Genomic DNA, 17,500 nt, shown 5'->3' with positions numbered 1-17,500 from the left:
TCCCTTGCCTCTGCCATTCATGAGCGACCTTTAAGAGATAGGTTTGCCATCATGTAAGATGTGAAGTCTTATTAACTCTTGCCTTTCCTATTGTGATCAAGAGTGATTCGACAGGGAAAATAGCCCAGTGAGGAAAGGAAATAAGGAAATAAACAGAATTGTATACCCTAGTGTACCCTCAAGCAAGAGAACTCTAATCAACACAGGGGAAGACCGTGATACAGAGACTTTGGCACTACCCAAGACCAGAAAACAATGGTATGATTCACTGCTAAACGAATCCTGATCTGGAACTAGATTAGGATTTGTTCAAAACCTATGAACATATTTTCAGGCAACATTTTTAAAAGTTTAAATCCAACTGAAACATTTCTTCAGAGTTTGTTACCCAGTCTTAGACACGTTATGGTTTCACTCTTCTGTTTTCCTATAATCTGGAATAATAGCCCTCCCTGATCCTTGTTCAGTCTCTAGGGCATTTTCCTGCAAGGGGAATTGTCACTGTCCCTTTCTCCTGCCATTCATGAACGACCTTTAAACCTTTAAATATTAGATAAAACTAATATTACTCTTATTACAAAGCGCTTCCCGATACAACTAAGGATCTAATTGATTCATACGTATATCAGCCAATAAAAATAAAGTGTAATTGGAAACCTAAAGTCAGCTATAGTAAATTTTAGCCATCTTTAAATATTAGATAAAACTAATATTTCCTGAGTATGTATGTATATATATATATATATATATATATATATATATATATATATATATATATATATATATATATATATATATATATATATATATGTGTGTGTGTATGTGTGTATATATATCTATATATATGTATGTATATATACATTTATGTTTATATATATATGTGTGTATGTCTATATATAAATAAATATATATATATATATATATATATATATATATATATATATATATATATATATATATGTATGTATGTATATATATATATATATATATATATATATATATATATATATATATATATATATATATACCAATTACAAAATGTTGACAGATGAATTACATTCCCACGTGGTTTGTCTGCCGAACAAACAAGCCTAGCTCTTGAAAATAGAGCGTAACTCCCAGTGAATCATGACTCAGTGATAGGGGTCTCTCTCTCTCTCTCTCTCTCTCTCTCTCTCTCTCTCTCTCTCTCTCTCTCTCTCTCTCTCTTCCCAAGCAGACACCGTTACTTATTACCCATAAAAAGTCAAAGACTTTAGAACAAAAGGACCTGGTGATAAATCCCGTGAAGGCGCCCTACTGTCATCTGAAATGGTCTATTTCGGGAACAGATGGTGTTGAGGGGAAGTACTTGCACTGCTTATGAGAGTTATGTGAGCGTGCGTGTGCCAATTAGTTTTTGTGCCTGTGTTGGGGAAAGGAATATGTAAACTCTGTTTAAAACCCCTTTTGTAGTTTCAATCCCTTTTGTAGTTTCTTTGCATCTACTGTAGTCTGTCTGTATGAGAGAGAGAGAGAGAGAGAGAGAGAGAGAGAGAGAGAGAGAGAGAGAGAGAGAGAGAGAGAGAGAGAGAATTTTTTAAATCCTTTCGTAGGTTCTTTTGATCTATAGTTTTTGCAGTTTAGAGAGATATCTTTAAAACCTTTGTAGGTGAGAGAGATATTCAAAACCTTTTTGTAGCTGAGAGAGAGAGAGAGAGAGAGAGAGAGAGAGAGAGAGAGAGAGAGAGAGAGAGAGAGAGAGAGAGAGAGAGAATTTTTCAAACCTTTCTGTAGGCTCTTTGTATCTATAGTTTTTGTAGTTTACAGAGATATCTTTAAAATTTTTGTAGGTGAGAGAGATTTAAATCCTTTATGTAGCTGAGAGAGAGAGAGAGAGAGAGAGAGAGAGAGAGAGAGAGAGAGAGAGAGAGAGAGAGAGAGGGGGGGGGGGGAAACTCTAAAATTTATTACAAGCTTTTTTTATCAATATGAGATTTAACCGCCCATAGGCTATTCTAATCTCACAGAGAAAGTAATTCAATTTTATATTTCAGAGAGAACGGGTCATCAAAATAGAACTGACGGATTAGTCGAAGACGGAAGCTCCTAAGGAGAGAGTTTAGTAACCAGACACTGGCCCTCGACGCCCAAAATTGAGGTCAAGAATCGCCTTATCGTTCAGCAATTCGCTCAATCGACGTCGAACATTGACTAAATACGTTGGAGGATATAAGCGATTCCCGGGACCCCCAAATGAAAATAATAGAAAAGCTGCTTCTTAAAAAGTTACTGGTAGTGATGTGATTTCCTGCTATATTAAAAACTTATAGTTTATGATTGTCGGAATATATAGAAGTTTACTGCAGGAAGGAAATTGATAAGGGTGGTTCATAAAGTCTTTGAGGAGACGTGGTGTTAGCACAGAATGCTGATAAGGAATGTGATGAATGATAAGGATATAGACGATAATTGAACGAACAGGAGGAGTAAGAGAAAAAGGAGCAGTATAAAAAACTATTATAGCAAGTAGAAATGGGAAAAATAAACTTGCTCAAAGTGTAGTGGAAAGAGACCACGTGTAAATAGATAAAGAACTTGAGATAATCACCGTATATTTATGTGCTTTTTGTGATAATTCTAGTGCCTTGAGACACTCGGTATCTGGTGGCCCAAAATATTTGGGTAAAGGATAAATTCCAGAACCGAACGATTATTAAAAGTTATCTTTGTTGAATGTGATCTGAATCTATAAACTATTCTATGGAGATAGACTTTACTTACGGGGTGGATATGAGTTATCCTTATCATTATTATCATGGTTATTTTTTAATCAATGCTGTTAGGTTTTAGGTGCCTTTTAACAGAATCGAACTTTGACTTAAGTTATATGTAATATTATTTACATACATACATACAAACACATACACATATTTATATATGAATATATATAAATAAATAAATACATACATATATATATATATATATATATATATATATATATATATATATATATATATATATATATATATATATATATATATATATATATATACATTCGCACCTATCTGATTAGAAAAAAGTAACAATTTAAAAAAAAAATTCACATACGAGACCATTCTCAATAAGGTCAATATCACTTACATATCTATATAGCATATACACAACAAATACATATAAAAAGAATGGGCCAAAATAAGTCATTTCTTATCATTGTATAAATGACCCAAAATGCTCAAAGTTTATCTTTTCATCAAACCTGGCGCCAATGTCTTTCCTAATCGTTTCTCATGCCAGACATTCAAGTTATTTCCTTTCAGTTCCTTTATAATTTAATTCACATATTCGTTTTTTCCTGAATTATCAGTAATGTTCTTCGGTATAGAGGTCTTCCAGTCTTTTTATATTAATTATCGTTACTCTTAAAGTGAGTCTTCAATCTTGTACCGGATGTTGCATACACGCTCATACATTGTAATCCTATTTCTTTCATTTATCTCTAGCTCTTTCCCTGATTGATAATACAAAACAAAAAACTTGTTAAATTATGCAAAGTGACTGTTAAGTACTAACAGAGAGGTGCGAGGTGAATGCAAGTAAGTTTAGTCAAGATAACGAGCTTATGTACAAACAGTTGAGGGAAACAATGGCACAAAATATCAAATAATGAATACAAAAAAAAAAAAAAAACTTAAATTATGCAAGGTGACTGTTAGGTATTAACAGAGAGGCGAGGTGAATGCAAGTAAGTTTAGTCAAGATAACGAGCTTATGTACAAACAGTTGAGGGAAACAATGGCGCAAAATTTCAAATAATGTGAAACATGCGATGGCAAGCTAAAGCAGGTTTTTCTATTATCAGTGCGGGAGAGAGATATGAGATAAAAATAACAAATGCCTTACAGTGTATGAGCGTGTATGAAACGCGTGTGGGACACACTGGACCAAACCGAAGGAGGGCAGTGAAATGCCTCTCACCAGATTAACAGTCCAAATCGATGGCTTTAAGGAAATTATATTGTAAACAAAAAAAAACAAGTAAAATTTACCGATATACCTAAACAACTTTCAATTCTTTATCTTATCCACGTCGCCCCCTTTTCGAGAAATGGCGATTATGAATTCTTAGTTTTAATTTCTAGTTTATTCAAAAAAAATTATAGGAAGTTTTCGAATATTTTGATTTCTATAAAGCTATTCTTCTATTTTCTTCTCTTTCCCAGCTGATTAATCATCTTATAACCATAACAGCTCCTAACAATGCTATTGAAAACGTAATCAACTAAGGGAATCCATTTGAGAGTCGAGTGTCCTATTAGATTCTGCTAATGGGGATTGACTAGGAGGAGAACTGGAAAAAGTTAAAAGTTGGAGAAACGATTCTATGCCGTATTCAAATTTATCAAATTTTATGTGGTTAAAACTTTCTAGGCAAAAAATTAACAAAACTGCATTGAAAAGTCAATGAAATACGTGTTATATATTTTGCTGACGTCATAGATTTAGAATTTTAGTCAAGAGTTGGAAATCTAGAATGAATACAATTCAGAAAAAAAGGGAAAAATTAATGCTCCAATATAGATTAAAATGTTCAACTAAAAGTTAAAAGTCTAAAATAAATTGCCTCTCCAGTTTTTTCATGAATGACAGAACAGGAAATTTATTCCTACATTATCATAGTATTTGCATTGTATGGCAGAAAATAATGACCTCCAATCTTTGAATGTAGTTATGAATTTCTCTGCATAATCAGAAAGGTCAGCCAGACATCAACGAACTAGTCATTTAGAATGTAAGTCACTTTCTTCTACCTTATTTGAGGTCTACTTCGACGAATCGTACAGAGGATATAGCTTTCTAACAAACACATTTTTACTTGCTTGAATTTCTCCCGTTCTAATCATTATTATTAGCATTAGCTAAGTTACAGCCCTAGTTGGAAAAGCAGGATGCTATAAGACCAAGGGCTACGACATGGAAAAAGAGCCCAGATAGGAAAGGAAATAAGGGTTTAAATTATATGAGAAGTAATGAACAATTAGAATAAAATATTTGAAGAACAGTAACAATGTTGGATGTAGCAAAGGGACATAAAAACAACTATAGTCAATTCTTTTTAATGAGGCGCATTTGCACTGACTCGCAGGGGTGCCCTTTTAGCTCGGGAAAAGTTTCCTGCTATATGATTGGTTAGAATTATCTTGTCCAACCAATCAGCGATCAGGAAACTTTTCCCGAGCTAAAAAGGGCACCGCTGCGAGTCGGTGCAAATGCGCCTCATTAAAAAAAAATGAGTATAGGTATAATTTACTTTTAAATAGATACTCTATTATAGGACTCACTTTGATATCAATTTAATATACACTTGTATGATTAATGGTGCGTATATATTTTTGAAATCACCACCACCTTGATTTAGGTGGTGGATACATCTAAACATCATGTCCAGAGCGTGTGAACATGCAAGTTGAGTATCAAGTCAATAATTTTGATCATACTCACACGCACCTGAATACTAGCACAAACAGTGCCTTCGGGATAAACATTCTGTACGTTTGACACGTTTTTACAAATTATATATATATATATGTATATATATATATATATATATATATATATATATATATATATATATATATCCATTTATATACATATATGTGCATATATACATTTATAATTACATGAATTATATATATATATATATATATATATATATATATATATATATATATATATATATATATATATATATATGTATATATATATATATATATTTATAATTACATGAAATATATATATATATACATATATATATATATATATATATATATATATATATATATATATATATATATATATATATATATATATATATATATATATATACTCCTGTGCATAGATATTCTATCTATTCGTATATTTGTTTCCATGCACCAATATCAATGCAAAAGACGAGTCAAAATCGATATGAAGGTCTGTTTTTATATAATTTGATGTCACTACAACATGGATACATAACATATCAAATAACGATAACCTCATCAAGATCATAGTCCAAAGGGAATCCACATTGAACAAGAAAGTCCAAAACAAATCCACCTTATTAAAAATATATTTCGAAATGACGGAAGAATTTAAGAATTTCGAAAAGCTCTCTATATTATGCCCATTAAATAATATAATAGATCTCCTTTTTTTTTCTTAAATATTCACCTACTCACCATATATAATCCATTACCATTCTCTTTCATGTATTTCTAGGACGGACAACGTGATACATTAACTACGGATGTACTTTAGTTAATATAGTTACTCGTAGGCTTTTAACATTTAGTAATCCCTTGAAGCATTATGACACAGGTCGCAATGAAAGAGGTCGCGATGAAAGAGGTCCCGTTGAAAGAGGTCGCGATAAAAGAGGTCGCGATGAAAGAGGTCGCAACGAAAGAGGTCGCGATGAGAGAGATCCCGTTGAAAGAGGTCGCGATAAAAGAGGTCGCGATGAAAGAGGTCGCGATGAAAGAGATCCCGTTGAAAGAGGTCGCGATAAAAGAGGTCGTGATGAAAGAGGTTGCAATGAAAGAGGTCACAATGAAAGAGGTCGCAATGAAAGAGGTCACAATGAAACAGGTCGCAATAAAACAGGTCACGATAAAACAAGTCGCAATAACACAGGTCGCGATGACACAGGTCGCGATGAAAGGTCGCAATGAAACAGGTCGCGATGAAACAGGTCGCGATGAAACAGGTCGCGATAGGTCGCTATATGCATTTTTGTATTATGATAAAATTATTTTTAAAAATGTAATTATGATTGCAGTATGTGAAAGGTATCTATATGGCGTATATTCGTTAGTTAATAATGTGATTTTAATACTTCCACTGGCAAGAAATTAAACCCCGAGACTTAAATTTATATTGGCCCTATGATCTATCAGATTCTATGAAATCCATTTTAATTACTGTTAAAAAAAACATATCAGTTGGGAAAGCAGGATACTATAAGCCCAGGGGCTCCAACAGGAAAAAGTAGCACAGTGAGGAAATTAAATACATAAAATAAATAAATAAACTACAAGTAATGAAAAAATAATATAAAATATCTTAAAAACAGTGACATTAAAATAGATCTTTCATATATAAACTATAAAGAGTGGCCTGTGTCAGCCTGTTCAATAAAAAAAAAAAAAAAACATTCGCTGCAAGTTAGAACTTTTGAAGTTTCACCAAATCAAATGCCTGATTAGGAAGATCATTCCACAGATATCTCAATTCTATGGATGATAAATGACAATTTCCTATTTTCGGAGAATGAAGTTGTATCCCAGTCGTCTAAACAGCCATCGCCATTTCAATGGACGCCTTCATACCTAAAAGATGATTACCTATCTATCTAATTACCAAGGCGCTTCCCCAATTTTGGAGGGTGGATGACGTAAAGAAAAAAAGAAAAGAGGACTTTTCTTCTCGTTCCTCCCAGCCTGACGAAGGATTCAGCCGAGTTTGATTGGTACTGCTAGGGTGCAACAGCCCACCCTCCCCTGTTATCCACCACAAATGAAGCTTCATATGCTGCTACCTACTGTTGCTAATTAATATACTGATAAAAAACAGTAAATACCAATAACTTTCATTTTGCCTCAAATCATTATATTTCAATTTCTAAAAGGTACAAAGACCTAAACTATACACAGATTTTAAGGGATCAAAGGTCGTTTTTATAAAAGGAGCGAGGAGCTGCGTTAGCTCTTCCGTAAGACATAATTGATTTGCCTTATCTACATAAATGCCTTATTATGTATAGATTGCTTCGCCCAGATCAAGTAAATGAAACAAAAAAATGTGTATGATTTCTATTGAAATGGGAATATAAGATGAAAGCAGACTGTAGATCTAGTGATCAACGTATTATTGAATAGTTTTTAGCATACGGATTGTATCGGGATATATTTCTCTAACGAAGTGCGCTTATATAGGAAACATAAATAAAAACTATCTTGCAGGATATCATTGTCAACAATTTTGCAAGTTATTATTGTCAGAATTTTTGTAGGTTATTACTGTTATAAATTTTGCAGGTTATTACTGTCAGCAATTTTACAGGTTATTACTGTCAACCATTTTACAGGTTACTACTGTCAGCAATTTTACAGGTTATTAATGTCAGCAATTTTACAGGTTATTACTGTCAGCAATTTTACAGGATATTTCTGTCAACAATTTTACAGGTTATTACTGTCAACAATTTTACAAGTTATTACCGTCAACAATTTTACAAGTTATTACTGTCAACAATTTTACAGGTTATTACTGTCAACAATTTTACAAGTTATTGCCGTCAACAATTTTACAAGTTATTACTGTCAACAATTTTTCAGGTTATTCTCAAATCCCTCAACAACATGTCCTATATTGTCCTTGAAAATTACTATTTCCAGCCCTGTGATGTCTTTCAGATAAACGAATTCATACCGGCTCTGCAAAGATCTATGAAAGATTCATTTTTGTCAAGGTTTATTCAAAAGGTTTTTTGCATTTAAAACTAATAATTTTTAATCTCCACTAAAAATAAGCTTTAATCTCGATGTTATTTTAAGGACAATATGATTTATGTAAAATTCCAAGCACTAAAATTGTGATCATTTTACAGATGGTATAGATCATTTCTCTCGACTCATTCATACTTATTTATTGAGACTTTAATATTAATGTTATTACTAGCTAAGCTACAACCCTAGTTGGAAAAGCAGGATGCTATAAGCCCAAGAGCTCCAGCCATGGACACGCTCAAACAGGGAAAAACAGCCCAGTGAGCAAAAAGAAATAAGGAAAACGATATAATAGCGTCTGAGTGTACATTATATTTCGACCCTTTCCAACATTAAAAATAACTTTTAAAGTTAAAATTCACTTTGCCTATTAGAAATAATTGCCTTTCATCGACATAAAATGGTCCTGATCAACCACAGTTTAGCACTTTCATGTACGTTACGAATCAGATCCATTCAGATATTAGACCAACAGAAGGAAATGTCACCGAATCAAGACCTCTCCCAAGTCGCCTTGAGCTCAGCAAGTTTATTTTTCATCCAAGATGTAGATAATCATTGACGTTTTGCCGTCCAACGGATATATATACAGTACTATCTGCTGAGATAACTGATTTCTATATTTGAGTCTTTCAGTCGAGAAACATGCCAAGAGCCATTTTTAAAAAGTGTCAGAAATCGCTATTGAATATTGCCAATTTTCAATTGCTAATTACTCGGTAAATATAATAGCTAGGAGTTTCATATATTTTATAGATATGAAATTTGCTACTATTTATAACAAATATGAAACTCCTAGCTGTTATATTTACCGAGTAATTCACGATTGAAAATTGGCAATTTTCAATCGCGATTTCTGACACTTTTTAAAAATGGCGCTTGGCATGTTTCTCGACTGAAAGACTCATTTATTCTTTTTTTGCATTTTCTATTTTAGAAATTTCTATTAAGTTTAAGATGTAATCACTCCAATGAAATTTGGTACAGTTAGCTTCGTTAATTCCGGTACACTAACGTCTCCATAGCTTCACAGGAAGTGTACCGGAATTAATAAAGGCAACTGTAAAGTGTACAGGAATTAATGAAGGTAATTGTAAAGTGTACAGGAATTAATGAAGGCAATTGTAAAGTGTACAGGAATTAATGAAGCCAACTGTACCAACTATCCATGATGTCAACTCCTGACGATGCCAGTTTATGTTCATGTATACGTATGCTTACGTTAATGTATATACGTATGCATACTCATAGATTGCATATACAGGCAACTTCTACTTCATTGACAAATGCTATAAATACATGCAACATTTTATTTCGATGTTTTCTTCAAACGATATTTTTGGCGGAGTCAAACGATGGCCATTTGTATACTGTGATTTTGAAATTGAATGTCTGTGTATATGTCGTTTCTTGCTTCCAGAGGATTATGATATGGGCGTCTTTCAATGCCGAATATTTAATAATAAAAATCTTTTTTTGACTATCAGCATGTTTCATTCATTTCCAATATCTATAGGTCGTCTACGAGGTAGGATGCAACATTTGATGTATGTTAAAGAACCTTATTGACCATAGCATTTTTATCATATCCAGGTAAGAGGGAATACCCAGAGAGGTACACTCAGAAACCACACTCTCTCACAAATTGCCGAACCAGCGGGTTGTAGTTAGTAAGGAGGAAGGGGGCTAGGAAACTAGAAGGGGTTAGTAAAGGTCGAGTATTTGTTAATATACCTTATTACCCTCAGCATTTCTATGGGTGGGATATTGCTTTCTCTACTTTCTAATGTGTTTATTTTTTACCCTTTTAGAGAGACAGATTTTGGGTCATATCCAAATTCGTAAAGGTCCAAATAAAGTCTGTTTTATGGGGTTATTTCAGCCTTTCGCTGGCGCAGTAAAGTTATTTACAAAACAACAATCTTTTTCCTGTTTAAAGGTTTAAAGGCCGCTTATGAATTGCAGAGGCAAGGGACAGTGACATTGCCCTAGCAAGCGGGACAATGTCCTAGCAACTGACCATATATACATATGATCAGCTCCAAAGGCCTCCTCTCCACCCAGCCTAGGACCAGGGAGGGCCAGGCAAAGGCTGCTAATGACTTAGCAGGAAGGACTATATGCTCCTCCAAACACTCCATCCTTAGCTCACAAGGATGGTGAGGTTGCAGTGACCAAAGGAACTATCGAGTTTTGAGTGTTAAGTTAATTTCATTCCTTACTATTTATCTCCCAATTTTAGATTGTTTATTTCTTTAGTTGTTTGGTCAGTTATACCTAACGTAACGGGTTATTTAGTTTTGAATTTGTGTGTATACACACACACACACACACACACACACACACACACATATATATATATATATATATATATATATATATATATATATACACACACACACACACTGTCAGCGAGTGTCGAACATGGCTTCTGAAATCATTGCTTATTTACTGCGTGACAGGAGTGTTAATAAACTTTACGATTTTAAATGACGACATCAGGAAGCAAAGACGAAGAATTTTCCATTTCAAAACTGTGTTGACATTAAATAGAACCGATAGCATTTTCTTCCTATCAAGTCTACGACTTCCAATAAATATTTTTTGGAGAGGAAAGGTCGGTATGTATTTTGAGTTCGTTAGAATACAGACGTAATACAAAAGCCTCTAAAGGTTTTAAAGGTCGCTCATGAATGGCAGAGGCAAGGGACAGTGACATTGTGCTAGCAATCAGGACAATGCCCTAGAGACTGACCATATACTATATGATCTGCGCCCAAGCCTCCTCTCTACCCAAGTTAGGACCAGGGAGGGCCAGGCAGTGGCTGCTGATGACTCAGCAGATAGACCTATAGGCTCCCCCAAACCCCCCAACCTTAGCTCACAAGGATGGTGAGGTTGCAGACACTAATGGCACTAACGAGTCTAAGCGGGACTCGAACCCCCGACTGGCAAACACCAGGCAGAGACGTTACCAATCAGGCCACAGTAATTGAATTAATATCTTGAAAATATTAGTACACTAAGAGGAAGCTGCTACGAATTCAAAGTGGATTTAAGTGACATTTAAATGAGAAATACAAATGAAAGTCAAATGACAACCTAAAGTTAATAAGAGACAGATTTGGTAGGCTAATATTTCAATCTTGCTCCAGAACATGTCACCACCTGTTTCAAGACCAAAAACACTTAAAATCATGAGGGTTTCATTTTGAAATTTTCAATGAATGAATTATTTGTAATTATCTGGCATCATAACATCAGTGGCCCCTGATACCGATTTAATCCTGCTTAATTAACAATTAATAACTAAGATAAAAAAAAAACTAAAAATAAAAACAAATTAATAACTTAACAATGAACCTTTTAAAATTTAATGCATTTAAAAACGAGTTAGAAGACCAGCTTCTAATATGAATTTAAAAAGGCCACTAGCATCATAAAAAATGTCCCCTCCACGAATCTTGGTGAGGATGTACCTGCCATCCTCACCACGAGCTTCAAACATCACTCAAAAAGCCAGGGAACAGATAACAAGGAGATTAACATGAGAAACAATATTATAATCATAATATTCTAGGAAAATTTTCAGTTCCACCTTAGTGACACCAATAAAAATTGAAATTAAGAGGATAACTTAGCAGAGGATAAGAAGAGAAACTTTAAAAAGTGAAAACTATGGTCGTAATGGCCTATAGGAAATGTCCTTGTCTGATGTTTTGCTAAGGGTGGGGGGTTTGGGAAAGCCTATAGGTGTCCTTCTGAGTCACCAACAGCCATTACCTGGCCCTTCCTGGTTCTAGCTTGGGTAGAGAGGGGTTTGGACGCTGGTCATATGTATATGTGGTCAGTGTATGGGGCCTTACCCTGCTAGCTAGAACAACGTCACTGTCCCTTGCCTCTGCCATTCATGAGCGGCCTTTAAACTACAGTTCCCAAAGAAATGGCTCATCATCTACGAGAGGTATGCTAGTCGCATAAGAAACATAATGAAGCCAAGAGAATAAAACTGAATGGCATTTGATCTTAACAGATGACATGATGCTGAAAGAGAATGCTGAGAGATTTAAACGGTTTTGGGTGAGCAATGAAAGTGAAATTTTGCAGGTTTTAGAAAGTTGTTGTAAAAGTAAAACGACGATAGTTGAAGGTGTTAAGGGTATTGATCCCGATTCGGAACTCTAGAAAGAAGTATATTCATGCTTTAAAAGAGAAAGTGCTCTGAACCGAAAACTATATATTGTAAGTGATGCGTCTTAAGGAGTGTTAGCAGAAGTAGCATTAAAGTTGACCATTATTATAATGGTGAATAAAACAATCGAAGACTGTGGTATTACTCAGTATGAATATGGTAAAGTGAATAGCAAAAGCCTAAAGACGATTATTTAAAAGTCAAAGATTAAAAACTACGTCGAAAATAGTCGACACCAAACGTAGTACCTTGATAAAAATCGTGAAAGCTTTTTATATAGTTTTGCGTCGAGCATTAAAAAAGCAAGTTCTCATAATTATATCAAAATACAAAAATATGTGTAACAAGTATATTGGAAAAAAAAATTAAGAGACCAGCCATTTTTTGAAAACTAAAGCACGGGGAAAATTATAAAAATTATAATTTTGGAATTAAAAACCCATTGTTTTTTAAAATATACAATGATATATAAGTCTGGATTTTTAATACCCAGGATTTTTAGACACGTTATAGTGTTTCTATAAAGTTATTAAATAATAATAATAATAATAATAATAATAATAATAATAATAATAACGAATCAAAAAGTAATGAAACATCTCGCTTTTCTGTTCCCAAGTGATTTATTCCATGCTCGAATACTATCTGGTATTTTATATGAGCAATATCTAACAGCCCCAAATTGACAGGAAAATATAGCACTAACATCAAACAAAACCAACGTTGCAAATATTACAGGGTATATAAGAATATCTCTCTCTCTCTCTCTCTCTCTCTCTCTCTTCAGTCAACCAGATCAAACCTATGACCTCCTCTTCCTCTCCTTTTCCTTCTCCTCTCTTCCTCCTCCTTCTCCTCCAACCCGTCCTTCTCCTCCAACCCCTCCTCCTCCTCCTCCTACCCGTCCTTCTCCTCCAACTCCTCCTCCTCCTCCTCCAACCCGTCCTTCTCCTCCAACTCCTCCTCCTCCTCCTCCAACCCGTCCTTCTCCTCCAACTCCTCCTCCTCCTTCTCCTTCACCTTCTCCTCCTCCTCCCCCTTCTCCTCTTCCTCCTCCTCTCCTCCAACTCCTACTCCTCCACAGATTGATAGTGTTCCTACCCACGCATCCGATCTCAATGCCCACCTTTCCTATTAAACATAAGGAGCCGTTGCGACTAATATGGTGTCAGTCAGAATCCCCACCTCTCTCTCTCTCTCTCTCTCTCTCTCTCTCTCTCTCTCTCTCTCTCTCTCTCTCTCTCTAGGGTGAAAGAGGCAGTCCTTGACGAAAGATATTCTGATGTCTTATTTAGGCTATCGCTCTCATGTTGTTATCAGGGGCCTCGTGTTCATTCGTTTTTGGTAAACATCATCATTATCTTGTGTTGTCTTGTTATCTTTATTCTTCTAACGGCGGTATTTAGACATTAGTTTGTTGTCATGTTCGAATGTTGATTTATTCTTCTTGATGCAGTATTATTATTATTATTATTATTATTATTATTATTATTATTAAATGCCAAGATACAGCCCTACTTGGAAAAGCAGTATGCTATAAGCCCAAGGGCTCCAACAGAGAAAAATAGCCTAGTGAGGAAAAGAAATAAGGAAATAAATAAAGTACAAGATAAGTAATGAACAATTAAAATAAAAACCTTTTATACCAGTAACATTAAAATAGATCTTTCATATATAAACTATAAAAAGAACCTTATGTCAGCCTGTTTAAAATAAAAACATTCACCGCAAGTTTGAACTCTTGAAGTATACCTTTTTTGTCATCTGTGACAGCATTCCATTTAAAAAAAGAAAAAAAAATCAAAAGTTAAATAAACTCTTCCTTTGCAGTTATGATTTTTTAAAAATATTTACATGTACCAATTTTCCTTCAAACGCTTTTATGTTATGTATTGTCAAATCGGTGGAACTTTAACATTTCAAACTTGCAGCAAAATTTTCTTGATGTTGAACAGGCTGAAATAAGTGTCTTTATGATAGTTTATATATGAAATATGTTTTGATGTTATCAAGGTTCTTAAAATGTGTTATTTTAATTGTTCATTACTTCTCCCATAGTTTATTTATTTCCTTACCTCACTGGTCTATTTTTCCCTGTTGGAGCCCTTGAGCTTACAGCATCCTGGTTTTCCAACTAGGGTTGTAGCTTAGCTAATAATAATAATAATAATAATAATAATAATAATAATAATAACAATGATAATAATAATAATAATAATAATGATAATGATAACAACAACAACAACAACAGCAACAACAACAACAAAAACAACAACAACAATAATAATAATAATAATAATAATAATAATAATAATATACTTAAAACATTCAAAACTGAACCTGACAGACTATAGAAAGTTTTTCTCCTGTGTTCACTCGGACAGCTGAAGGCCAGTAGGTCTATACTCTGTTTTGGCTACTTGAACCTGTTTCTTAAGTTGGATATTTGTGTGCTAACCAAACTACCAACAACAACAACAACAACAACAACAAACGCAGCCGTTTCTAGACCACTTCAGGACATAGGCCTCAGACATGTCTTTACTCATGTCTGTGGTTTGGCCATTTCATCACCACGCTGGCTATTGCAGATTGGTGACGGTGGGAGACTTGTCTGATCGCTAACAGCGAACCAACCTAGTATGGGTGGCCCTGACTTGTACACAGCTTTGCTGATCATGGCGATACACGAACCCTTACACCACGTTAAGGTACCCCCACTCATATCAAAGAATAAGGACGTATAACTACGCTAATGAGAGATGTTGTACTTAAGAAAAGGGTGGGGGCGCCTATGCGTGTGCTTGCAGATAATTTTTTGACGGGTCGCATACACTAGTTAACTCATAGAAGGTCATAGCTCTTGGGTCTCGGTAAAGATTGGCGGATACTACATTTCCTTATTTCCTTTCCTCACTGGGCTATTTTTCCCTGTTGGAGCCCTTGGGCTTATAGCATCTTGCTTTTCCAACTAGAGTTGTAGCTTGGCTAGTAATAATAATAATAATTATGGGGTCATTATAGTAATTGCTATGAATGATTTATCCCTTCTTACTGTGCTGTCTTACTTCCAAGGGCAAGATTCACATTACAATTAACTCCTACAAAAAAACAAAAAAAAAATAATCCTTCCGTGAAATATTGGAGAGCCAAATCAAGAAAAACTCCAGCTACCAACTAAACAGAATGGAGGAATAGAAATTAGGAATAAAAAAAGCTTCAAGGACGCCAAATACTCTCTCTCTCTCTCTCTCTCTCTCTCTCTCCAACTGGATAAAATTGAAGGAATAGAAATTAAGAATAAAAGAAGCTGCAAGGACACCAAATATTCTCTCTCTCTCTCTCTCTCTCTCTCTCTCTCTCTCTCTCTCTCTCAACCAGATAGAATTGAAGGAATAGAAATTAAGATATACAAAAAGCTTCAAGGACATCACATACACATTTCCTCTCTCTCTCTCTCTCTCTCTCTCTCTCTCTCTCTCTCTCTCTCCTCTCATAAATGGGTTCATATGCAATGTGCATGAACTCCCAAACACGTCCAAACTGAAGCAATCACTGGACAGACTTCCAAAACTATCATTTTCAACGGGGGTTTATTTTCCAATGCTAGAGATCCCTTATCAATAGATGTTCTTGTACCAGCTGTGACCTACCTAAGTATCACTCCACATCCGCTTTCGTGACAGACAAGGACAACTGATTCATTCGTTTGTAGCTGAACTTTCGAGAGAGAGAGAGAGAGAGAGAGAGAGAGAGAGAGAGGAGTATTCGGTGTCCTTGAAGGTTTTTTCTTAATTTCTATTCCTTCATTCTATCCATTTAGAGAGAGAGAGAGAGAGAGAGAGAGAGAGAGAGAGAGAGAGAGAGAGAGGGAAAAATGTGTATTCGGTGTCCTTGAAGGTTTTTTCTTAATTTCTATTCCTTCATTCTATCCATTTTGAGAGAGAGAGAGAGAGAGAGAGAGAGAGAGAGAGAGAGATACCCCTTTATTTTGTGGCAGATGGGTTCAAGGGCCTAAGGCTTAAGTCCTATTGGTCTTAAGATGTTACACGTGTGAGTTTGAAGTCATCCTCTCGAGGTATATCAATCACATTAAACATAACACTAGAGAAAATAAATAAATGAATAAACGCATAGATAACTGCATTGGTATGCTGTATCGTAAACAAGCAACCATGAATCTTTAGTATTATTATTATTATTATCAATATTATTATTATTATTATTATTATTATTATTATTATTACTTGCTAGGCTACAACCCTAGTTGGAAAAGCAGAATGCTATAAGCCCAGGGGCTCCAACAGGGAAAATAGCCCAGTGAGGAAAGGAAACAAGGAAAAATTAAATATCTTTCGAACAGTAACAACATTGAAATAAGTATTTCTTGAGTAAACTATAAAAACTTTAACAAAACCAGAGGAAGAGAACCAAGATAGAATAGTATGCCCGAGTGTACCCTCAAGCAAGAGATCTCTAACCCAAGACAGTGGAAGACCATGGTACAGAGGTTATGGCACTACCCAAGACTAGAGAACAATGGTTTGATTTTGGAGTGTCCTTCTCCTAGAAGAGCTGCTCACCATAGCTAAAGAGTCTCTTCTACCCTCACCAAGAGAAAGTAGCCACTGAACAATTACAGTGCAGTAGTTAACCCCTTGGGCGAAGAATTGTTTGATCAATAAATTTAAACTAATCATTCGTATATGTAATGATCACACTTCTATAGCAACAATACACTTAGCAAGTTCAGTAAAATTAAAATAAAAAACATGGAGAA

The 17,500-nt window shown here is 34.7% G+C and overlaps 1 protein-coding gene and 1 long non-coding RNA gene across 2 annotated transcripts in view; one reads left to right on the top strand and one right to left on the bottom strand.

Annotated features, from left to right (window-relative positions):
* Positions 1-2,903, top strand: part of LOC137634908 (serine/arginine repetitive matrix protein 2-like) — a 121,506-nt gene extending 118,603 nt beyond the window's left edge. Inside the window, 1 exon segment of the mRNA XM_068367455.1 lies at positions 2,037-2,903. Coding sequence (XP_068223556.1) covers positions 2,037-2,072 — 36 coding nt within the window. The 3' untranslated portion in view covers positions 2,073-2,903.
* LOC137634909 (uncharacterized) overlaps positions 1-17,500 on the bottom strand; it is a 178,723-nt gene that overhangs the window by 143,563 nt on the left and 17,660 nt on the right. The gene's annotated exons all lie outside the window — the stretch shown is intronic.

The sequence above is a fragment of the Palaemon carinicauda genome, chromosome 45, assembly GCF_036898095.1.
Source record: "Palaemon carinicauda isolate YSFRI2023 chromosome 45, ASM3689809v2, whole genome shotgun sequence".
In the NCBI taxonomy this organism is placed as follows: Eukaryota; Metazoa; Arthropoda; class Malacostraca; order Decapoda; family Palaemonidae; genus Palaemon; species Palaemon carinicauda.
This window is presented reverse-complemented; position numbering and strand designations above follow the sequence as displayed.